This window comes from Rhipicephalus microplus, chromosome X (genome assembly GCF_043290135.1).
Source record: "Rhipicephalus microplus isolate Deutch F79 chromosome X, USDA_Rmic, whole genome shotgun sequence".
Classification (NCBI taxonomy): Eukaryota; Metazoa; Arthropoda; class Arachnida; order Ixodida; family Ixodidae; genus Rhipicephalus; species Rhipicephalus microplus.
The window spans coordinates 191,038,315-191,063,861 of record NC_134710.1 but is presented as its reverse complement, the minus strand read 5'-3'; the positions used below and the strand labels follow the sequence as shown (position 1 = coordinate 191,063,861).

General features: G+C 44.8%; 1 protein-coding gene across 2 annotated transcripts in view; it reads right to left on the bottom strand.

The window, feature by feature from the left end:
• Positions 1–25,547, bottom strand: part of LOC119177325 (rab GTPase-activating protein 1) — a 203,156-nt gene that overhangs the window by 56,524 nt on the left and 121,085 nt on the right. For both annotated transcript variants that reach the window (XM_037428794.2, XM_037428795.2), the window contains 2 exons: positions 25,100–25,174; positions 9,798–9,923 (listed from right to left, as the gene is read on the bottom strand). In XM_037428794.2, the coding sequence (XP_037284691.2) occupies positions 9,798–9,923; positions 25,100–25,174 (201 nt within the window). The remainder of the gene's footprint in view (positions 1–9,797; positions 9,924–25,099; positions 25,175–25,547) is intronic.

The following is a 25,547-nucleotide window of genomic DNA, read 5'->3' as shown; positions in this document are numbered from 1 at the left end:
GCGTGATAAGCACTACGGTCCTTAAAATTACTTATGTATACCTCTTCTAGTAAAAGGCGCACATGCAGAATATATACGTGTTTTTATGATGCCCCAGACACATGCAATAATTGCTTTTTAATCGACAATTGCACAAGTATGAACGCTGAATCTTGAGCAACATAGGTGGGTGCTGCGGATGGGGTCGACAGTTTCAAATACCCGATGCTGTTAAGAGTGGACAAACAGACAAATGTACAGACAGACAGACCAAAATTTTTGCGTCGAAGGTCCCCAAGAAAGGTCTTTAAAAAGGGTGTAAGGCATGGAGACACTATCTCGCCAATGCTATTCACCGTGTGTTTACAGGACGTTTTTAAGGCCCTACATTGGGAAAAGTTAGGGATAAGAGCTAGTGGAGAGTATCGTAACCTGCGATTCACAGATGACATTACCTTGATGAGTAACTCAGGGAATGAATAACAGCTCATGATTACTAAACTGCAGACACGAAAAGCAGAAGAGTAGGTCTGGAAATAAATATGCACAAAACTAAAGTAATGTGCAACAGTCTCGGCAGAAAACAGCACTTTCAGGTAGATGGAGAGACGCTGGAAATTGTAAAGGAATATGTCTACTTAGGACAAGTAGTAAGCACGGAGCCGAACCATGACAGTGAACTAACTAGAATAAGGAAGGTGTAGATCACATTCTGCAAGCATTCTCAAATCGCGACTGGTAATCTAACACTAACCCTCAGGAGGAAGGTATATAACAGATGCATCTTGCCCGTACTTGCCTACGGAGCAGAAATCTGGGGGCTTACAAAGAGGGTTCAGCGTTCAGCTTAAATTGAGGACAATGCAGCTAGTGATGGAAAGGAAAATAATAAGTATAACCTTAAGAGACAAGAAAAGAGCAGAGTGGATTAGGGAACAAACGGGGGTTAAGGATATCATAACTGAAATCAAGAAGAAGAAATGGACATGGGCCGGGCCCGTAGCACGTAAACAGGATAACCGCTGGGCATTAAAGGTAACTAACTGAATTCCCAGAGAAGGCTAACGCACGAAGGGGAGACAGAAAGTTAGGTGGGCCAATGAGATTACAAAGTTTGCAGGTATAACATGGCAGCAACACAAGAAGAGCGGGTTCATTGAAGGATCATGGGAGACGCCTTTGCCCTGCGGTGGGCGTAGTCAGGCTGATGATGATCATTTGGAAAAAAAACCTGAACTTTTAAAACCGACCATTAATTGTGTAAAAATATTTCACATAAGTATTGATAAATTGTTTATTCATGGATAATAATAATCATGAATATGGTTTTACATTCCAAAACCACAATATGACTATTAGGGACACTGTACTGCAGGGCTGCAGCAATTTTGACCATCTCAGCGATGGAAGCAACAATTAGCTTTTTTGAAGCTAAGTCTCAAGCAGAAAATATGGTGCTTTGGAGCAGCTTTAAAGGAAGTTTTGGGTTGGAAAACGTGATTTTTTAAAGAAATTATCGTTTTTTTTTTGTTTTCACCTGCTTTGTTAAGATTAGCACTTCCACTATTCTGGAAAAGAAAGAAAAAAAAAAAGAGGGTCTGTGTTTTAAAATTGCATCTAAAAAGCTAAACGTGGCTATTAAAAGGCCTAAAGTGTGCAGTCTTAAAGCACCTTGCCACTGATAATGTGCCGCCGCTCGCCATTGTCAATAGCATAAGGCGAAGAGCCGAGCCTCACTCTTAAAGTAACAACAGTTTCCCGCAGTGCAAGAATTAATACAAAGAAGCACAATTTTGCCATGTTTTTTGAGCCATGACTGGCTTTTAAACCACTTGGTATGGATCGGAGACCACCATGGACGGCTGCACACCTGTGTGTATTGTGAGGCCTACTTGCAGGGTGTGTGCCTCATCGAGCAGCGCAGCTGAACAACGCTTTTATAGTGTGTTTATCTCCATTATGAATGAAGAAAGCTGTAGCTCGTGCGATAGCTAGTCAGTCTGCATGAAAGCTGTTGTCCGATTTGTGGCAATTCTTGGGATTCAAGAGCCATTGCATCTTCAGTCATTCGCAACCATCAGCTGTCCGTGATGCGGCAATGAATGCCATCTGTGTCCATCTTGCAAGTTCGAGTGAGCTCACTGTGAGAAAAATTAGCGGGGATGACATTTTTGTTATGTACACTGAACTTCGTTTGGACTTCGAAGTCCTGTCCAATTTCTGCCTAGCTTACAGTCAGCACAAGGCTCTGCCAGCTGGAGCAGAAGAAGTTTGGCAAGCGTCTGATGGCCCTGTCTGTGAGCAAAATGTCTGTGAGGAGTCGGCTCAAAAAAGCCATGAGGGGCTGGTGCATTTTAATGGCAGTGGCCACTACAATAGGGATTGTTTTTTTGTGTGTGTGCAAATATCATTGTATTTAATGACATCTTTCATAAATAAACATTCAATTATAACTTTAAAACTCACACAAATTTTGCCTTTTTTTTTAATGTGCCCCTCCTTATTCGAGTACTTCTGGTGCCCGAATCTGCATGTAATTTTGCCCAAATTTTTCTTCCAAAGTTTGAGAAATACAGTTATCTTGTTTAATTCCAATATTCTTTATACATAATAAAAATTTTTGTGTAAACCTCTACTAGAGTAGGAGAAATATGGACTTCTCACAATAGAATTCTTCACGTCTATTACATATTTTGTATGCACTCCCTATTTAGTTTTATGCATTCTACGCTTTATTTAAAACATTATGAACTGTCAATGGTAAAAAATTAAGGAAGTTTAGTGAGGGAAAGAAGGGGGGTAAAAGGATTAAGGTTTTTAATTTGCCATGTTGCAAAACTAAAAGTTTGCAACTTGCAAGAAAACTGATTATATATTCAAAATCAGCATAAAAAGTTCTATGAACAGCTCAAGTCTCATTGCTCTAGGGTGAATATTAAAGAAGTGTCTTCGAGAAGCATCTCCTCTTAAGTCTTTTGGAAGCAGATGAGGAAATATTTTTAAATACTTGTGGAGCCTGAGGCATCATTTAGGCATCTAATAAATATTGCCATTTATTATAAAATATTAACTGTAAACCTTAAGAAACAAATAACTAAGCAGATTAATGGTCAATAGACAGTAAATAACATGAGATATTTGTACTTATAATACTACTGTAAAATTGTGAGCAAGCACCCCCCTTTTGGTCAAAGATAATCCAACCAGATTTGAGATGGGGGTGCTTGCTCGATCCTTGACCAAAATTCAAGATGACGGCGGGAGAGCCACTAAAACGAAAAAAAGCCCATCCATGTTTCTAATCAAATGGTTTATTTATTAAGCATTAGATTTGCATTCAGTGTACTTATTCTTGTGGTTCTTTTTACACAAGCAATGCTTTATCTTGAAAATAGAGTAGCCGTAGAGGAGGAAGGGGACAGGCAGTGCTTGCTTCGGTCATTGGCGCTAATTTCAGGTCTCTCAATAAAGGGAGGGGAGCGCGCTTACTGGGGTGGGGGGGGCTTGCTCAGCATTTTATGGTAGTACGTACTTGTGGCAGAAATGATGTCAAAGTGATAAAGTGGAACATCGATACAGTCAAACCTCGTTAATGCATACCCGCTTTTAGCGTACTAACGGTTAAAACGTACTTGTGACGAATTGAATCCCCGACCAAGTCTTATAAAAACTAATGCATTTGCGGACCGGTTAAGCTATAGTGTTCGGCTTATGCCTACCGGTAAGTGCGAACTAATTGCGTACCGTGATAACATTTTGCGCCACAAAATTTTACTGCTCCGCTGAACTTGCAGATGCCACAATGTGCCGTGAACGGTTTTCCATCATGTTGATAAGTGCGGAAATCAGCCGATAAGTTATTCCAAGTTTCACACGATTGCTGCGGTGACACTGCGAATAATTATTGGGAAAAAAACGAAGGCAAGTTTGCAGCCATCAAGAAACGCACCGATATGGCTTGTCACCGGTGGAAAGCCTTCTCACAAAGCATCCCCGGTTGTGTGCTCGGGCATGCGTGTGGCATAGCGTCACTTTAGATCTTCTGCACGCTTTTATTAGGCGACTACCTGAAAGCGCTCGGCCACCGATCACTGCCACTTCGTTTTGCGGGACCGTGTTCAAGCGCACACCTCTTTACAGAAATGTGAGCAGCTCGCTGTCGCGAAGTTTAGCGTTGAAGGTCGCGGACACCAAGAAACCTTGCTGTATTATGCCAACACACGGACCGTACAGCGAGCGTAGCGCTGTTGTTACCATGCAGCACACTTTTATTTAGCAACAGCCCAAATGTGCTTCTGTCCGCTGCCAGGACTGTTACAGCATCGCAGAGAGCACACTGCTTGCGGAAAGCTCTTCCTCGCCGCATTAACCCAGCAGGCTACTCGCGGAATCTGTGCATGGCCTGAAGTAGAGAGGGTGCACTCTACAGCAAGTGAATCGGCAGTCACGGTGTGCGCAGAGTGAGCGAAGTGCTGCATGCAACTAGCCATGCAGTAAACGATTTAGCTCTCTGCAACTGTACCACATTAAAAAAAGAAAACCTGCATCAGTTTTGTGTAAGAAGCAGACCGCAGAACATTTATATCGCAAACAGCCAAATGTGGCTATTCTGTGGTTGTACCATGCTGCATATCCCGGATTACGTTGTAATTTCAAAATGCTTATCGGCGTCGCCACCGCGTGCTATCAGGCAGTTGTGCGAGAGTCAGAAACTCTTCTGTACTTTGGCAAAAAGAAATAAATGGCTTTGCAGTGGGCACTTTAGCCAATATTTCCTGTGCCACTGAGTTTCTTCTTTTCTTGGCGGCAATGGTGCATGCAAGAGATGCAAATTTGTAGCTGATGGCTAATGTGTAGTATGTTTAGTGTGTAGTTTCGCAGCCAAAACACGTATTCAGAAAAAATCCGCAATGCAGTAAAGCCCCACTTCAAGGTTTTAATGAAGAATTACCCTCACATCGATTCTATCTTTTTGTTTATTTTATTTTCAGTCTAAAAGCTCCTTACACTGACATATATACTTTAAATATAGCAAATTTTAAAACACAGCATATTGTACGGGCTACCGCTAGGACTGTACTGAAAGTCAAATCTTGCTACTATTGAAAGTTGTTGCCACTTCCTTTGATGTAAAAAAAAAAAAAAATGGCCTTTGCACAGGCCTTGTTTCAATTTGTAAAGAATATTGTGCAGGTTAGTTTGGTCATGACAAATATGCCTCTTTTCCATTATAATATGCGATATATATATACTATTCGAATTCGATTCGAAAGTATTCAACGAAGGTCAGTACTATGCGCTTCGAACTTAAAATTCACTATTCACACAAGCCTGCAGATTACCATGACCTTTATATAAATGAGAATTATCGTGCTGCAGCTGCTTCAAAGAAGATATCGTTCAGTGAGATTAAAATTTCGAATTCATTAGTGCCATGGTCTCTAGATGGTAGAGCATCACACAGCAACACTATGGAGAAGAAAAATTCTTATAAATTAAAGAACACAGATATATAAAAGAACAATGAACAAAATGACACAAAGTATACCAGTACACTCCTCATACGCTACGTAGGAAAACTAGTAAGTCCTATTTACAGAACACATTAGGTGGATGGCCTGATTGTGATGACGGCTCTGGTGTTGTGTCGTACACATGCCGCATCGCTGGTACACGGCAGACAGCTTCACTGTCAGGTCCCTGTAATGTCAGGTCACCGCAGTATCGGTTACCCACAGCGGCTGTACCGCTCGTCCTAGTGTGCAGCCCATGAAGTGACCTTTGGCAACATCATCCTCGTGAGGATGACATCGCTAGCCCTAACTCGACTATTTCACAGGGCGTCGCTGCGACGGCCAGGGCATGTCCTTGCCAGGAACTTTGATAGCACTTTTCCGGTGAACCACGTGCTGCTGCAACCGCTTGTCCGCGCCTCTCCTCGTTCCAAGTGCTCTTTCTCCTTTCCTGGCCACATTGCCTCTCATGCTTATTGCCTTAATTCTTTGTTTTCCCATTCCTTACTCAATTATTTCTTCCATGTCCTGTCTTCTTTTTCTTGCATTATTTTTTATATTCATTTCAAGCACATTCTTTTATTTTAGTCCTTCTTCGTCTCCTTCTCTACGCCTCTAAGTATATATTCATGACAGTGATACCTCACCTCCGCAACTGACATCCGATGTGTCTGGTTTCAATTTGGCATTTGGGCATTAGTACGAAGCGAAGAAATTATTGCTTGATTAACTCGGAGCACAAAAATCTGCACATACACCCATGTTGTCATCGCCTTACAAGTGAGTAGACAAAAGAAAACTCAATGTGTCTATGCCCATCGTTTTTTATATGTGACTGGATACATGTACCAATTTATCAGCTTTGACTTCATTTCTATGACCACTAAGAGGCTATCGATTTTCATAATTATAGAGACTGAAAACATACAGGCCTGGTTGCACTGTTTGTATACAGCAGCACCATTTGTATATACCGTATATTGCCGGTTATAAGTCTACGTTTTTTTCATAATATGGCCTTCCAAAGTTCGGGGGTCGACCTATCATCGGAGTTTACCTATAAGCGGAGTCATAAAATGGACTTTTCAGAGGGGTCCGACAAATGGTCATCGTCCTCAGATTCACTGCTATTTGACGCATCGATAACCTAAGCAGCCGAGGCTACGGAGTAGCGGGAACTGCGATGCTATCTTCCAACGTGTTCGCCCCACTTTCCGAGCTGGGCACATTTACGGTCTGCCATGACGATCATGAAACTACAGTATAGCTATGGTGGCTAGAGGAAGAGGTGTCAGCAACAGCGTGTCGAAGATGCGACATTTTTTCATGATGTGTCGCCGACGCTATCACGGTTTCAATGATAGCGCCACGGCATCGGCACATCAGTCAGGCAAGATTGGCAACAACACCAGCACTCGCCACATAAGGTTATGACAGTGCATTTGGCTCGCGAAGAAACACGACATGCGGTTATCACACACTAACAATGCGACATATGTTTATCTATCATGAAACTCAACATGCACCTCTCGCTCACTAAAAATGTGACATTTATCATTCGTGAAAGATGTGACATGAGTTTCTCGCTTTAGTGGACTGTGTGCCTTAGCAGCGCTTGCTAACTAGGCAATTCAAAATTCAGATTTTTCATGAAGCACCATGGGCATTCCACGGAAAAGCTGGCAGTGCCGTGTGAGCTGGCAACACTTCACGGGCAACTAAACCACATGACCAGTGAGATGCGCCCCACGAATGCGCCCACAAGCATCTCCACATCCTTTAGTGCTTACGCCTGTTCGCCATTTCCGCATTTCACCTTGCTTGCGAGCAGTGGTGCACGCGATTTGCGAAGCTGCTCAACGGACACCAAGATGCCACCGCTACACCGGCAACAGTACAGCACTGCTTTCAAGTGGCAATCCTCTACGCAGATTCCAAAAGCAACGTTGAAGAAAGGCGGAAGTTCAATGTGTCCGAAAAGTGCGTAAAAGAATGGAGAAAACAAAGGACCAATAGCTTCACGTGTGCTGTGACACGCCATTCCTTTTGCAGACCGAAGTCTGGATGATACCCTGTTATTAAAGGGACCTCCAACCGATATTTATGGCACCTGCTTACTTGAGTGCAACGGAAAGCTTACCGGTCAGATTTTGTAATCACGGAATGGTAACACGGAAATTACTGTAGAACATGTATAATCACAATTTTTCAATTTGCGGTGATTATGCAGTCTTAAGGAGACATGCTGCAAACAGTAGATGTGATCGCGATAACGATTATACGCCAGTGTAATGCCAGCAGTGATGAAAAGTGAAGACTAGTAAGTACAAACACGTAATGTTGTGTTTGTCAAGCCAGCAGTCTCGCCACCACTGCTTTCTAGCATGACAATTATTTTACAAAAGCTACAGCATTTTCCAGGGGCTTCTTATGCAAGTACTTTTGGTCGTGCACATGTCATTCTTTAGACTTAGCCTAGTCGAGCTCAGCCAAGTTTTCGAAAACGAAACGCACGTCTTTACAAGTGGTCGACAATTCACGCATAGTATTTCATTTGCGGCCGTAGTTGCGCGGCTTCGATATTCATTGCTGGACAACTTGAGCGATTTAAAGGAACGAATTTTGGCTCACATGCGAGCGTGAAGTTAGGGTAAGCATGCGAGCGTAAAATTTGGGCCCCTATCAAGTAGTGCCAGAGCGACATGTTTCGAGAGACGACAGCGGTAGTCATGAATCCGATGAACTGCCACCATCGCCACCACCAGCAGCACGCATAGAGCAGTAGGTCGACAGCCTTTCACGCGCCGCAGTAATCGCACTCAAAAGCTCGCATGCTTATCGAACACGCCCGACGTGACAAGAATCGAGCGCGCGGCCGCATGCAAGCACAACTGCACCAGTTTTCCTGCAGAGGCCACGAAAGCAGCACAACTTTTCATGCTGTACTTCTTTTACCTTGTAAGCCACATAGAAACAAACGAAAATGAACAATAACCTACATATTCAAAATTTAAGCTCTTATTCTGGTGAGCTTCAAATAATCACAGCAAAGTCATTAGGACTTCATAATTTTGTTTCATAGCTCTGGTGCTAGGGGTGCGACATGCCGATCTTGGTTACAATTGAACGCGATTTAAAAATATAAATCCTGCTCAGAGCGCGAAAAGTATGCTGTCATCTGCCACCATAATTCATGCTCTTTTCTTTTCCACCGGAATCTTATCACCCGTTCAGGCCAGTTGTGGGTCCCTTTAAGGAGGCGGTTCGAGACTGGGTTTATGACCAGAGAAGCAAAAAAAGCCCGAGTGCTTGCTACGATGACATTGAAGCAAAAGCACATACTGTCATGAAGGATATGTGCACTTCGCTGAGTTCAAACCGAGCTCTTTGAGTGAAGTGGGGCAATGGGTTAATGATGCCTGGTATGAACTGCCAACCAACCTGGTCTGCACGGCATTTTCCATGTACAGCATTTTAGTACCACCAGCACCCTCTCCGATGGCGTGCAGCTGCAGTGGCTCACATGATGAAAATGACCGTGACTGCTGCATCCTTCTCTCAAGCGACGACAAGTTATAAACGATGTTTCTCAGTCAAATAAATGTTTCTTTGCATCACTCTCTTTTATGAAAGACTTACTGGTGTGCTATGATAGCAACATAAGGCTGTGTTCGGAGTCAACTTTTATTTTTTCCTCCTTGAAGGGGTAGCAAGTTAGGGGATCCACTTATAATCGGAGAAGACTTGTAATCAGTAATATATGGTAGTATCAGTGCCCACTTCTAAGCAGCTAAAACTTCACCTCTACAGGCAATAAACGAGTGAGGATCAAGCAGTTACCTTTTGTGAGGTTGTAAACCAGATAGATATCTTTTCTTACAAGTGCATCAAGTAAAAAATGTCTGCAAGTATAAACCAATCTTATCATTGTGCATCCATGCATGCATAGATAAAGAGTGATGCTTAACACACCAGATAAAACCCGGCCTAAATAAACCTTGGAACCAAAACTGAAGGTCATTGGTACAAGAAAAAAGTTCCATGTAGAGTGATAGCCCTCGTCGGGCATACTAACAACGACACAAATATACGACATCAACCACTTGGGAGTTTTTTGTATCCAGGTATACTTGAGACATATACCATTGTAGGGTTCTCAAGAATTCGTTAAGTGTTTGCTTTATTTTACTTTTCTTTATACAGTATGTATATACAATCTGGCCTTCAGTTTTCTAATTATGAGCATATGTATAGTGCATTTTAAAAAAGAATAGTCATCATGCAATACAGTATGTGGGCCAGTACCTCCATAAGTCGTTCTAGTTGGAAGAGCTTGAGATGGAGGCATTCAAAAGAATTACGGAAGAGGTCTCGTAAGCCATACTCTGACATGATCTTGCAGAAAACACCAAAAGCTTGCTCTTCTGGCATCTGCAAAAAATAAGAGAGAACTTTTAGCCCCAAACAGTGTTTTTGCAGGAAACCACACAATCTGAAAGCACCACACCACACCACACATCAAAGCATAACATCAACTGGCACGTGAAGCCTGATATGCTTTCAGGGTGTCTACCAATTTGTTATTTATAAATTCGCCGACTTTTCCAGGTTTTCCATGATGGTTAAAAACAAATTCCATGACCGCCATGTCTGCTTGGAAAATCTGTGCACGGGAAACAATCCCTCGAGTGGTAAAAAAATCAGGTGCTCTATATAAAGTAAGTAAATATATTTACCAGATGCACTCAGAATGTTCTGAGCACGTGCGGTAAATGTGAAAAAATACGTATATCTGGCCCAAATGAAATCCCTGAGCCAGGCGGTGAGCAAGTCAGCTGCTTGATGTTCGGAAGAACCACAAAGCAAACAAACCAGTTAAAAGTAACCCCAGATGAAAGTTTGAAGGAGCCTGCAATAGTCCGACATCGCAGTCAAAGCTGGTAGGAAACGTAGAAGCGGTGCCATCTGACGGCATCTGTGCAAAATGAGGTCACGAGAGCCTGACCGGTTCTGCCACTGGAGTATAATCTAGTTTTCTATAATGGCTATAGCCCACGCTGCTTGGGGTGTGGAATGAATTGAATTAAATATGATCGACCTGAACTGCTGTATTCACTGAATCAACTATTTAAGACGTGAATTGGATTAGATTTAATTCGACCTGGATTGCTGTATTTACTGATGGTTTGCGTCCCCACTTAATTTGCGCACCTCTATAAAAAAAATCAATAACTACTACTCGCGTATTCTGTGTACCTTGCCTCGACAACGAGTAACGACAATGTTGCAAGAACAGAGCAGCACTGCAAATTTTTCTTTTTCTTTCTTTCTTTTTCCTTTTTCTGACGAGCACATGCATGTCTGTATTTGGTGTCTCTGGGCTCTAACGATTGCAGTGCACGAGCTACCCGCAATAATGTGTAGCTGAGGATGTTTGCTGTTGCATCACCAATAATAATAATAATAATAATAATAATAATAATAATAATAATAATAATAATAATAATAATAATAATAATAATAATTGCCAGGCACTCTTTCTCCATGGCGGTGTAGTTTGTCTCGGCTCTCGTGAGCGTACGGCTTGCATATGCTAAGACATATTCAGGGAATCCGTGTTTGCGCTGCGCCATGACAGCGCCGAGGCCTACACCACTGGCGTCCGTGTGCACCTCCGTTGGGGCCGTAGGGTCGTAGTGGCGTAGAATGGGAGGAGATGTCAACAAATGGCGGAGCTTCGCGAACGCGTTGTCGCACTCGGACGACCATGAATTGAGGGGCCCGTTACTTCCAAGGAGCTTCGTCAGCGGTGATATGATCGTGGTAAAGTTTCGTATGAAGTGTCGGAAGTAAGAGCAAAGGCCCACGAAACTACGCAGTTCTTTGACGGACGCAGGTTTCGGGAATTCGGCCACGGCCCGAAGCTTGGCTGGGTCAGGAAGAATGCCATCCTTAGACACGACGTACCCTAGGATGGTGAGCTGCTGTGCTGCAAAGCGGCACTTCTTCAGATTTAGTTGCAAGCCGGCATTGCTCACATGTGCAAAAACATCTTTCAGATGTTTGAGATGCGTGGAGAAATCTGGAGCGAAGACAACAACGTCATCGAGGTAACACAAGCACGTGTGCCATTTTAAGTTGGGCAGAACGGTGTCCATCATGTGCTCAAAGGCCGCAGGTGCATTACATAGACCAAACGGCATAACGTTGAATTCGTACAAGCCGTCGGGTGTGATGAACGCAGTCTTCGGTCGAGCGTCATCAGCCATGGGTACTTGCCAGTACCCCGAGCGCAGATCGAGAGAAGAAAAAAATTTGGCTCCGTGAAGACTGTCAATTGCGTCATCGATGTGCGGCAGTGGGTAAACATCCTTGCGAGTAATCTTATTGAGTCGTCTGTAGTCCACACAGAACCGCACAGAACCATCTTTCATTGCAACAAGAACAACAGGAGACGCCCATGAACTATCCAAGGGCCGAATAACGTCGCGTCGGAGCATATCGTTAACCTGCTCGTTAATTTCCCAATGTTCAGCAGGTGACACATGGTAAAAACGTTGCCGTAATGATGGATGGGCACCAGTGTCGATACGATGTGTAACAATGAACGCGCGACTGAGAGAACTTCGCCCGACATCGAAAAAAGAATGATATTCTTGCAACAGGTTTAGAAGCTGGGAACGCTGTACCGACATAAGGTTGTCATCAATGTAGGGGCCAAATACATCAGGAGATGATGGATCAGAAGTGGAAACAGCACTGATGGTACGCGAATTTGGACAACGCGAGTCATCGGGTATGTCCAGGACGTGCGTCATTAACTGGTTCCACTCTGCCGAGACATTCCCCTCGACCCAAGGTGACAGTGTACGGGGATGGGTTGGTCACAAAAATAGCGGCGTTGCCCTGAGTGATTTGCATGGTCGCAAAAGGTACTAGCAACCCTTTCCTTCTGCAAGCATGGTCGGATGGCGAAACGAGTACAATTGTGTCGGAAAGACCAGCGCAGTAGACCGATACACCCGTCGTTGAGCTTGGAGGCACTATGGTATCGTCTTTCACGAGAATATTGCTCAGTTTCGAGGAACTGTCTTCTGGCGTCAAATACGAGAAGAGTGAGAGTTCAATTTCGGCGGCCACACAATGGATGACGGCGTCATTGCGGGAGAGAAAATCCCATTCCAGGATGACGTAATGAGAGCATGCAGGAATGATGATGAATTGGGCGACATACAGAACGTCCTGAACGACAACGCGAGCTGTGCACCCTGCTGTAGGATGGATACGATGCGAACTAGCAGTACGAAGGGACAACCCAGAAATTGGCGTCGTCACTTTTCGAAACAAGCAGCAAAGGTTTTCGTCCATAACTGATACTGCAGCTCCAGTGTCAATAAGAGCAGATGCATGAACACCGTCCACAAGCACGTCAATGACATTAGATGGGCGGCTCTGAGAGCTTTCACAATGCGATAGCGTCGCAGCCCTTGCCTCGGGGACTGCAACGACTAGTTTTCCCGCTCATGAGCAGCTGAACTTGGCCGCATGGGGGACAAGGAACGACGTCGTGGAGACGGTAACATTCGAGGAGATGGACCTGGGCGAGAAGGCGGTGGCATAGATGGCGGTTCTTCGTGATAGGGACGGCTGAGCTGGCCAGCAACAGGCGAAGAAATTAGAGCCGGCTGTACGCGATAGCAATAACGGGCTACAGGACCGGCGTAACCGTAGGCAAAGCAGATGGGCCGGTTGTCGGGTGTGCGCCATCTATTCACCGGGGTATGTCTCACTCATGTCGCAAGAGCCGATGGACGAAACAGTGGCTGCATGGTGGGCTGAAGCTGAGGCTGAGGGGTTACGTCAACATACGTAGCGGGCATACCCGCTGCAAAGGACGGAGGTCGAGCGGCAGCTTGGGCGTAGGTAAGAGGGGCGGGTGCTGGAACGACTTGAGGCGGCCTGGCGACCACTTGAGCGTAACTCAGGGGCGCAGGAGCCGGAGACTGTTGGAGGTAGTACGCAGGCATTACCTCCGCTATTTCCTGCTCAATCGCTTGACGGATGGGAGGGAGAAGGGTAGTAGCCGATTGTTGAACAGCCGGTTGGTGGGCAAAGGGTAGGAGAGAGAACTCAGGTGGAGACGCTTGCTCTCGTAAGGCTATGGCTGTTCCTTTGCAAGCTGTTTGCCTGCATGGATGCGTGTAGAACCATGTTTTAAAGCGAAGAAACGCGGAACACTCCGGGTTTTTATGAAGTGTGAGGTCGCACCGCCAACTATACCACATGTGCATCTGTTATTTTGGGTTCAAGAAAACCTAAATTGACCCAACACGTTTATATTTCTATTTTTTTTTTCTTCATCACGCTGTGAGCACCGTGTAGCTTGTGTTCATTCTATCGGTTGTGGCTACTGGCTAAGCGGAACACCTTGGCTTATGGTGGCCATATATTCTGCAGTATAAAATTTCGACACGTATTTATTTAGCGAAGCGACTTCTCGCATTTATTTTAAAATTAGAAACTTCACTTTTATCACTCCACATTTACCTTCCTCAATTTTCCGGCCAATTTTTTTTTTTTTTGAATTATCGACAATGATATCATGAACGAATGACATTACTTTTTCCTGTGCAGCCCCGCCACTATCAAATGGCATACTTTGCACTGAATGATATTTGAACCTAATGAGCTGAACACCTCCAGTGTGACACAGGTATTACACCGGGGTCAGAATCAATCTTTGTCGTAGCCTCCAAGATTGTGTCATGGAGGTCCTAATGCCCTTTCGAGTGCTTCCACGTTTAGATTACAATTTTTGCTGTGCTCTTGCGCATTTTTTTTTCTAACACGTCGACACTTACTGCTGTATGTGTACTATATTTTCATGCGCCTGCCACGTCGATGCAAGCTACGCCCTCGTGCACCACTCAAGCTATGACAGGTGGACGAGGATTGACTAAGGAAGAAGACTGTCTTAGCAAAGAAGCTAGGCCTCACGACATCATGCACGATTGCTTAGGACGGGCACACCTGCAAACTCTCCAGTTGTTCGGGAATGGCCTCAAATCTCCTGAAAAACATCGCTAACATCACCATGATTAGAAAGTAATAACAGCAAATGATAGAGGTTCTAAAATTTTCTTGCGTGCTAAGTGCTCCATAAAGGGGCACTGAAACAAATTTTGAATATTTTGGGATTGTAGCTCTAAATAAGAACACAAGTTTCAAGAACCCTAAAAAGAGTACTGTGGGGCTTGGAAATGCATCACTTATATCTTTAATACTGCTACCTTAAAAAGAAAATTTCAGTTCCTATATTGGGGAGGCATCTTCTCCGGGACGTGTCATCGAAGCGTGACGTCGGGGCAAGACAACGATTCCTAATGTATACTAGCAGCCAATCTGCCAAATGCTCATGGTACACGTAAAAAACAATTAAAGCATTGTCTCCAGTGACTCTGACAGTAAATTCTGTGATTTAGGCTGCCCGCAGAATGAAGAGTTCGCAAACTCAGTGGAACTGTGTTGACTCGTTGAGATGATGTCCATTACGGTGGGGCTGGCTTGCTGATGCTGAGTGCAAAAGCTTTAAAATCAAAGAAAATATTTTATACTTGTCGGCTGGCTCTACAGTGTGGGGAGTGTTAACGCTGCATACCAAGGAAACGAAACATATCCCTTTTACGATGTCTCAAGATCGTGTTGGTACACCATTAGTTCACTTTCACTGCAGTGCTCTGGTGTCATGTAAAAAAGTGTACAAAGATTAGGAAGGGACTACTAATTCTTGCGGGTCACAGCCCAGATCGTTCATTAATTACACACGTGTACACGGGTCCTATATCTACGAGCGCAGGTATGACCTTTGACCTCTAAAAACTTCATGGCAATCATTCAGAGCTGTTCATGACATTGCTGCGACCCTGAGAAGCAATAAATGAAAACATACACCAACTATCTTATGCCACATGCTAATTTTCTGCAACTTCTGGCGATACGAATTTCATATGATACAAACATTTTTGATGACATCATGAGATTCTTATCCCCGAGGTATTACTGTAGCTGCTAAGTGTGGTAAAAGCAAGGTATAGAAATCGCAACGGAAAGTTTCGAGGAGCATTACACTTGGTAAGTTCTGCAGCAATTTTAGAGACATCGCATCTACACCATAAAAGGCACAGGTTGACACTTTTTGACAAGAGTATATATGGCTTGGTAGAAAACAAGTAAAGTCCAAATAGGCTAGCCTGAATTTGGGAGTGAATCAACCCAATTTCGGGGTCATTACGCAGATGGGCACAATATATGGCTCAGTTTTCAGCAGAAAAGCATCATTAGAAGACATTCGTTCACAGGCAAGCATCTCAGTGAGTGCTTTCTGCTACTCACCGAACATTTTAGCTTTACGCCGAAGCAGAAATCTTTTTTGCTGAAGTACCATCTGTACGACGATATTGCATTTAATGAAGGTTCACCATTTCTAAGTTTTAAAATCCACACTACACGCAGCATTCTTACCCTTATGACACATGTGAAAGCCGACTCCGGGCTTCTTTGCGATATGTCCAGCACTGTGGCACCAAGCACTGCCTACCATATCAGATGCCTTCAAAGACAGCGACTGCAAATTGCAGTGCTTTTAAGTGCTGTGAGAAGCACAGCTAGAGCAAGAAAACATCATTCACATAAAACCAGCGCCAAACACAGAGGACAACTTGTCCTCCATTTTTGGGGCTGCTGTTATGTGAATAATCTCGGACCAATTCGCCCAAGCAACCATTTTAGAAAACATCCCCATTTAATCAAAATTACAGAGCAAGTGGCTATATAAAATTTCATTTTCAGCATGTGTCACCATCTTGAATAGACAATGCTGGTGCTGATCTCACCTAGCACATCATGCGGACGGCGGTGCCAGCTATTTCTAGCGGTGGGCGTGGCATCCAGTAGGAATGTTGGTGCCACACACTGAAAGATGTCTTAAATAAAATGTTGACTATGTAGAGAAGCAGCTGATATGTGTACCTATATGTTCTAAATAAATCATTTTCAATTTTCATTCTGGTTTATATTTTGCTATTGATCAGACCATAGAAAAAAAAAATAGCCCTCAAATCAAAGGGACACTAAAGAAAAAACATTAGGTAGGACTAGTTTAATAGACTCTACTTAAGGTCTTTTTTGTGCATTAGCACAAAAAACACGTGCGGCAACTGCACTTTTACACACCACATTAAATCACATACGGCATTTTTTGTGCAAAGTTGAAACAAAAAACCATAAGAAAGGAAAAAAGAATATAACTCACAGTCACGATTTACCTCAGGAGTGCTTGTAGTGGATGGAGTTGGGAGAGAGACTCGAGTCGGCAGAAACACAGCAAATCAATTTTATTACCACACAAAATAGCAAACAATTTCACACTCCAAATTCACCCCAAAGAAACATGTACATGTACACAAGCTGAAAATAACATCAATCCAAGTCAAGTCCTACCCTAAGCCCTAATCTGTCTCTATTCAAGATGGCATCCCAGTGGCTACTTTCATGCGCTCCTGCAATAGTAGAACATTCTTACTGTTCCGATGCACCTTCCAGAACTACAACAAAGTGGTACTGGAAGTCATCCTGGAAGATGTCGCTGAACGAGTTGCTTGTCTTCACTGCCGGTGTCCCGTCCTTATTCGTCATCTTCGGCCTGCTTGGTCAAACCTAAATCGTCCATGGCCTCATCGATAACGCACTCTGATGACTGATGTGGGCCACATCTGTTCAGGCTTGAAGTCGAAGTACTGTCGTCCACCCAGGAACTGCTGTGCAAGGTTGCGGCAGGTCCGGACAGCCTCACTCGGGACCTCTGTTGTCGACGGCCACTTCTCGGGCCTCTTACACTGACATCCTTAAGAACCAGGCAGCTACTCCTTTCACCACTGTAGCAACGCTGACCTTCCCAACCTTCGCAGTTCGAAGCTCCACAGCACAGTGACAGCTCATCTTTCAAGATTTGCCATTACGGCTCGGGTCGCAGTCACGAGCCATTCTTCGACCTATCTCGTACGTGAATGCGGTGCGCAAGTGCACCATAAGGAGCCTCGCGCGTGGATGCCGCATTCCAGTGCCTCGCACGTGCCTCGTGCCCTCTTACTCATGACACTCACCCAACAGCAAGTCTCATTGACAGTGACAGTTCACCTTTCAACATTTGCCATTACGGCTCAGGTCAAAGTCACGAGCCATTTTTTGACCTATCTCGTACGTGAATGCGGTGCGTAAGTGCACCATAGGGAGCCTCGCGCGCAGATGCCGCACTACAGCGCCTGGCACGTGCCTCGTGCCCTCTTACTCATGACACTCACCCAACAGCAAGTCTCATTGAAGTACATTTACATTACGATGGAGGAATGGAAAAATGTTTATTACAGAGAAAAAAAATGAAATAAGGGTTAGAAGTAGGTGGGTGTGGCCCCTAGTCCAGGGCTCCACTGGCCTCAGCAGCCCGCCGCGCCTGGTTCAGGAGCACCACTAGGGCCTCCTTTTCCTCGCTGGCAAGCAAGGTCTCCCACAGCTCCATCGTGGATTTCTTCACGGAAATCTGAGGCATATTAATTTCGGCTGGCCTTGACTTACATTCTCATGTAATGTGAGCAAGTGTTGGCTGTCCTCCAACACCACGGGCAAGAACCTGCGTATGCCGTTGGGTGCATCGCATGTTTTAAACACAGGTGCGGATATGTATTTGTATGCAGGCGGCGCCACTGATGCGCTTCTTTTACACTCAGGCGAGAATGGGGCGGTGAGTATCGCTGTCGTTGTCGACGCTGGTGCTCTAAAATGCCTCAAGGAGTGTGGGGAGCCTGGAGCAGCAGATGGGTATCTGGACGAGGGACGGTTGCTTGTTGAGTAATAGCTCGAGCTTCACTGTCTGCTCTATCGTTACCTGTTACCGCTATACCGTACTTACTCGCATAATCCTCGCACTTTTTTTGGTGGAAAACTGATGCAAAGTTGGGGGGTGCGAGAATTACGCGGGAAAAACTTTCCACGAAAACGTACAGAGCGAAAAAGAAAACGAAGTGGCCGCAAATTGGGATTCTCATACCAGCAACTAACAGCAAGCTTTGGGAAGTACTAATTAAAACTTACCTCAGCAATAAAAGCACAGGTTCAACACAAGACAACATTTATTTGAGACACAAAAAGTGGAAGCAAACAGTCGAGAATTAGAATACCATACGCAAAGCTTGTGGGCATTGTGGGCGTAGCGGTAGCGTTAATCATTCAACAGGAGCCCTCAAAAGGTAAGCATAGGATGTCAGTATAGGGCTGATGGCTATTTAATAGAATCGTCCGCAATTTCCTTCTAAAGAAATAAAGTTTACAATCGATCCCAGTCTTAGGCACACAGCAGGCCAAAAGCGTCTTGGTGGCTTTCAGCTGCCGTCACCAGTAGCGAACACAAAACTCGTAGACTCCGAAGGGCCTACCGGCGGCCCTCTTGCCGTTGTTTAGTACATGATCTATCACTTTCAAGTTGAAAGCAGCCGTGTAGCTTCAATATCGCCCTATAACGTGACAAGATTACCGACGCAACATACAAAACAGGCCGCAACGCGCACTTGCCCCTTTGGCTTGGCTTGGATTGGATTGAATCTCCGTGATATAATAGTATGCTTGATGCTTAAGAGATGACGCCAGATGGCGCACACTATCATGATCAGTGAGTGGAACGAGCAGACGACATTATTGCGGCAGTTTTCGGGGGTGTGATAACTACTCGAGGAAAAAAAAAAATCGTATTTTTGTTGGGCGATGTGGGGGGTGCGAGAATTATGCGAGTACGAGGATTACACGAGTAAATACGGTATGTCTAGGGCACCATATGATGTAGTGTTCCTCGTCTAGTGTTGCACCTAAGAGGCGGGCAACGCATGCAGGTACACAGCCGTTAGTCAAATAACGACAAGCTATTTGAGAGCCCGTGAGAATATAAGATTGCTGTCCTATAACTCCTTTGGTTTTGATAGCGAGTGCTACCGCAAGGGCTACCGTGGTGTCCGCCGAGTTCGTCTTAGCTGAAGCACAGGTGAATAAACCAGGGCTGCGTACTGAACCAACAGTGGCCAATAAAAAGCCACGGATACCGCAGCGGGCTGCGTCCATACAAAGCGTGTTTGGGTCCGTTCCAAATTGTTTGGCGAGTTGCCGGGCTCTGGCGTTGCGAAGTGCTCAGCGGTACAACGGATTCATGTTTTTCAGTATAGGAGCGAAATGTATTTAATTGATTGATTGATATGCGAGGTTTAACTCTTTCAGGACCGCGCCCATAGGCCGTCGATCACATGTGATCACATGTGATGTGATCGATGGTTTCGCGCGCATCCAGAATAAAAATTTTTGCTCAATGGAACACCTGCCGCCATCTGTGAGATAGTTTGATAACTATAATTTTTTAATTTGTTAAGTTTGCTTTTTATCGCCAGGCGGCGACGCGTCAGATATTTTTTTTTGACAGCGCGGCATCGTCGACAGTAATAAACATGGCATCGTGCTCGCGCGCGAGCGCGATAAGAAAAACGCTTCCGCCTCGCCTATCTTCGGCTTCCACAGTAGATTTTAGCGATGAAAGCGGCAGTGATGACTCAGAATGTGAAGTTACGAGCTCAGATTTTACATCAAGTGAGGATTCAGGGGCTGATCAGCCGGGAACTTCAAGCGGGGCTGGAAGATGAGTGTTGGTTTCGCTTTCAGTTGGCTCTCGAGTAGCTATGTGAACTCGGTATATGTTCTCGCTGATTTATATCTGTTCGCTAGGGTGTCAACCACCTATGGTGGTGATCTCCTGCCACCAGTGCAGAAGCGGATTGAGTTTTCGCCAAGAAGACAGCCCGGTGTCTACCTGGGCGATGACGTCGCCATGGCCCTGAGAAGCGGGACGAAGAAGTCTTTGACTGCCCTGGATTTATTTCTTCTGTTTTTTTCTGCGGAAGTTGTTGCAATGATTTGCGAAAACACAAACAAGTATGCATGGACCCGCATTCTTGAAAAACCGACGCACTCTCCGCCAGATGGTTCGTGGGAGGAAGTCACCCCCAGTGAACTGCTGAAGTTCATTGGGCTGGTGATTTACATGGGGATCGTGAAGGTTCCAAGATTTAAACTTTACTGGAACGTAGGAAGTCTTTATAGTGGTCTCCTTGCACGACGCATCATGCCCCGAAAGCGATTTATCGCTTTGCTAGCGCTCCTCCAAATTCCGGACTTGGATGATCCGAACCAACAGTCAAAAGGAAAGCTGCGATACATGTGGTGGCTTCTTGAGAACATCAACCAAGTGTCAGCACAGCTCTTCCAGCCCAATCGAGATCTCTCCGTGAACGAGCGCATAGTAAAATCAAAAGGGAGGTCTGGAATTCGTCAATACCTAAAAGATAAGGTGACTAAATGGGGATACAAGCTGTGGGTGCTAGCTGACCCTGATACAGGATACACTGTGCAGTTCAGTGTCTACACTGGCCGCCGTGTGCAGCCGGGGCCTCATGGCTTGGCTTTTGATGTAGTGTGCGATCTGTGTTTCTCATACTTTGATCAGGGATACAAAATTTTTATGGACAATTTTTACACTTCGACACACCTCTTTGATTACCTTCTTGACCATAAAACATTGGCTTGTGGAACAACGCGCAAAGATCGCCGAGGATTTCCCAAAGAACTGAAGGAGCCACGTTGGGAAAAAAAAGCCAAACGTGGGGACATTCGATGGATGCGAGATGGCAACATCCTTTACCTTCAGTGGAAAGATTGACACGTTGTAAATATGATCAGCACCATCCACACTGCCAACAAGAAAGTTGTTGCAAAAAGACGAGTGCGGAGTGGTAACACCTGGACTGAAGTATCAGTGCCCAAGCCATTGCTGACTGACGAATACAACTCTGGAATGCTGGGAGTAGATAAGTCGGATCAAATGATTGGTTACTGCAACGTCTTGATGCGAAGTGTGCGGTGGTGGAAGACGTTACTTTTTCATTGCATCGACATTGCCTGCGTGAACAGTTTTGTGCTTTTTCAAGCACATCGTGCATCACATCCGGAGATCCGTGAGCTCAGTCGAAAAGCCGGGTATGATCATCTGGCCTTCAGAGAAGAGCTTCTTGAGCAGATTTTTGGCTTTGATGGCAAACAAGCTCGATCTCCTCCACCACCCACTCCAAAACATGCGGACCACAAACCACAAAAAGTCCAAAAACGTAAGAACTGCAAGTTGTGCTACGAACGCACCAAAGTCGAGCTCAAAACAAACGTTTTTTGTGACACGTGCCAAGTTCACCTGTGTTTCACCTCAGTCCGGAACTGCTTCGGCGAGTGGCACACGCGTCGTGCAACGCCAACCTAGGCACATGTGCAAGTGCTGGTACCTAGTGCCAAAGGGCTCACACAAAAAAACCATTACTCCTAGCCACACCAAACTTTTACGATCAAGAAAGAAAGCATTTTGCCACATTTTGTATATTCTCAAATAATTTTATTTTTGTTGAAAATTTCTGTGTTTACACTTTTTAAACTTTTTTGTGTTTTTTTTTTCTCTAAGTTCTTACTTTCAGATTTTTTTATTTGTTATGTGCAATGTTTAGGTAAAACATTTGTTTTGTATGTTAAAAACCATTCAATAACTTGCATTTTGGTGTATGATAAAGTAGTGTAGTACTTTTGTTTCATATAATAAAAAATTTTTACCCACACCTTTCTTTTTCATCCCTTTTTCGGACGGTCCCGAAAGAGTTAATGTCCTGAAACCACCATATGATTATGAGAGATGCCTAGTGGAGAGCTCCAGAAATTTCAACCACTTGGGGATATGTATTTGGACACAAATACGAGCGGAAAGGGGCACGAGTTCCTTGTCACTGTATCGGGGCCGTGCAGGATATCCTAAGCCACGTAATATTTCCCTACCTGTGGGTGAGACGCTAAGTCTTTCTCACTGCGAGATGAAGACGCGACCCTAAGCTCCTCGAAGGTGTTGTAGATCCCCAAGGCAAGAGGCCGATCTGTGGATGTTCCCATTGGTAGGCCGAGGGCGGCCTTAAAGGCGGTACAAATGAGGGTATCCACTTGTTCAATTTGTCTTACTGAGCTCTTGGTATGGCGTACGTTATTCTGTTAATTGCGGGCCAATCAAGCTGCTCGCTCAGCCCACGCAGAAGACCATGAACTGCAACTACCACTTTTTAGGGCAGATGCTGCACGACAGCTCCGCTGGCTTGCTCGCCAGCAAACCACATCACAATGCAATCAGCCACACTTCAAGCATGCCCGACTGTACTCGCTTGACCCTACGTTAAGTCTTCAAGTCCCGTTGAGGCTTTGCCGAGCAGACCATATTCTTTTATGTAGGCTGTGGTTGGGCGTTGCGTTTAACAACGCCTACGCTTTCCACATTAGGATGGCCGACACCGCAGCCTGTGGCCACTGTGGCAAAAAAGAAACCATCCAACATATCTTTTGTGACTGCCTAGAGTATAGTAGACAATGACTATGCCTACACAAGGAACTCAGCAAATTAGATAATCAACCTCTGTGGGAGGAAAGAGTTTTAGAATATCGAAAAGGTGCAACTTCACAGAAGAAGGCCCTGAGAGCGCTATTGTACTTTTGGCGATCGACCAGCTTTTCTGAACGGTTGTAGCCAGAATACCCTTCCTGTGTGTGTTTTTGTTTTCTCATGTGTGCACGTGCATTTTTTTTTTCCCTCTATATCTACCCCTTTTTCTTGCCCCTATTCCCCCACCCCCTGTGCTCGGTAGCAAACCGGATGCCAATATCTGGTTAAACTCCCGGCCTTCCTTTTTCTCGATCTCTCTCTCTCTCTACGAAGGCTTGGATTATACGAAGTGTGTCCGCCTCTCCAAAGCCTTTACGATTATGCGTCACTCTGTGTACCATGTGCACAATTTGTTTAACAGAAGTGCAAAGAGTTCTGAGGGTGTGGTCCACATGCCTATTTTCCTGTACCCAGAGACCAAGTATAGGTGTACACGCCACCTCTCGTATGGAATGGTCACCTACTTTCAGTGCGAATGGTGGTTTACTTCGGTAATCATGCACCCGACAAATTAAGATTTTTCCGGTGAGCAACTCATACCACAGCTCTCCGCAAAGAGATGCACTCTCTGAGCTGCTTCTTGGAGAGTAGTTTTCTTGTGGCCGAGAGAGCCTCGGGTCGCCCAGAGGGTTATATCATCGGCATACGGGGCATATCCCAAGTCTGGTAGAGACTCGAGCTGTCAGGCAGGGCGGGCCATCCCAGTATTACAGAGTAAAGGAGATAATATGGCACCTTGAGGCGTTCCTCTGTTGAATATATGAAAAGCCAATGATTTAATATCTAATAAGCCTATTGTTGCAGTCCAATCGGTGAAGAAAGACTGAATATAGCGGTATATTTTTTCCCACAGTTGCAGGAGCTGAGCTCCTGCAAGATGAGGTTGTGGCCCATTGTATCAAACGCACTTTTTAGGTCGAGAACAACCAAGATGTGTCCTGTGCCCGAGGGAATGTCGCGTAATACTTCATCCCGAAGCCGGAGGAAAAGGGCTTGTGTTGAGAGGTTGTGGAACAAACCATACATGTGGGTAGAGAAAAAACCCCGTTCCTCGAGATAGTGTCATAGGCGTGTCTGAATAACTTTCTCGAAGAGTTTGCCGAGGCAGGATGTGAGCAAAATTGGATGGAGATTCTGTAAGATGGGGGTTTTCCCATGCTTGGGGATTAGTACAATTGTGGCCTCTGTCCATTCTGGCAGAACAATCCCAGGCTTCCAAGTGTGCTCATTAAAATAGCGGACAAGTTCGAGGCAGTCATCACTAAGGTTTCGTAACATGGTGTTAGTAACTCGATCGGGTCCCGATGTTGTGTTAGATTTCGCAGATTGTACCGCCGCAAAAAGTTTAGCCCTTGTGATAGGTTCATCCAGTGCTGCATTTGGCGTGCCCTCGTATCCAAGCGTGCGTGGCGGGCCGCTGGCGTCGCCCACGTATGTCGAATGAAGAATTTTCAAAAGCTGTTCCTCTGTGCCTGCGAAAGCACCCACCAAGCTCTGAATCGTCCTGGACACCGTAGATTTAGTGCTACCAGGGCCGAGCAAGCTTCGCGACATAGCCCATGTCTTCATCGTGCTTAAGGTATTTCTCATCGAGTCGCAGAACTGCACCCAGCTTTTTGCTGCAAGTTTACGAGCATATTCGTTAGTGCACTCCAAAACTTCTGCGATTTTGAAACGCAGTTTACGATTGAGGCGCTGGCACTTCCATTGCTGTCAGTAATTTAATGCCGACTCATCTAACACCAAGCTTCATTCATTCAGCCACATCAGATTCTCAGAATGCATGGTTTATTTTTCGAGCAGTCTACAAAAATGAAATTCCAAGTGGGACAAGTGGCACTTTACCTGATGCACAAAGCTGCTAAAAAGATTACATGACTGTGTGCCATGTGATAAGAAATACAATACTTTAGGCTGCTTTTTTACCTATTCAAAGTGGAGCCTGCTTTGTCTCTGCTTAGAGAGTATGCTTTCTAGGGGACATCACATTTTGATTGCTTACATGAAGTAGTAGGGCAGCAGCAAGGAAGGACAGCCCTTGACAGTAGCCCACCTCAGGGTCCTGAACAGCGTATGCCTGCAGAAGAAGATAGAAAAGTAGAACAAAGGAGGCAGCTAGCACACACAATCATCTGCTAGGCACAATGTGAACTCTCCTTTTCACGATGATTAATTTAATATTAAATATTGCAATGTAATGCATTAAATGCTTTATACTTCAACTGAGGCTAATAATTGTAATAAAATAAGCAGGCAATGTCAATACTTAGCTTAAAAAAACATGTGCAAGAACTGGATCAGCTAAATGGCTGGTTTTTAAGATTTAGATGTCCCAGAGTGAGTCAGGCTGCAATAAATGCCGTACTGGAGGGCTTCGAGTAATTTATATCAACAAGGGGTTCCTTAACATGCAACGACATCACGCAGTACAAGGGACTCAAGCATGTCGC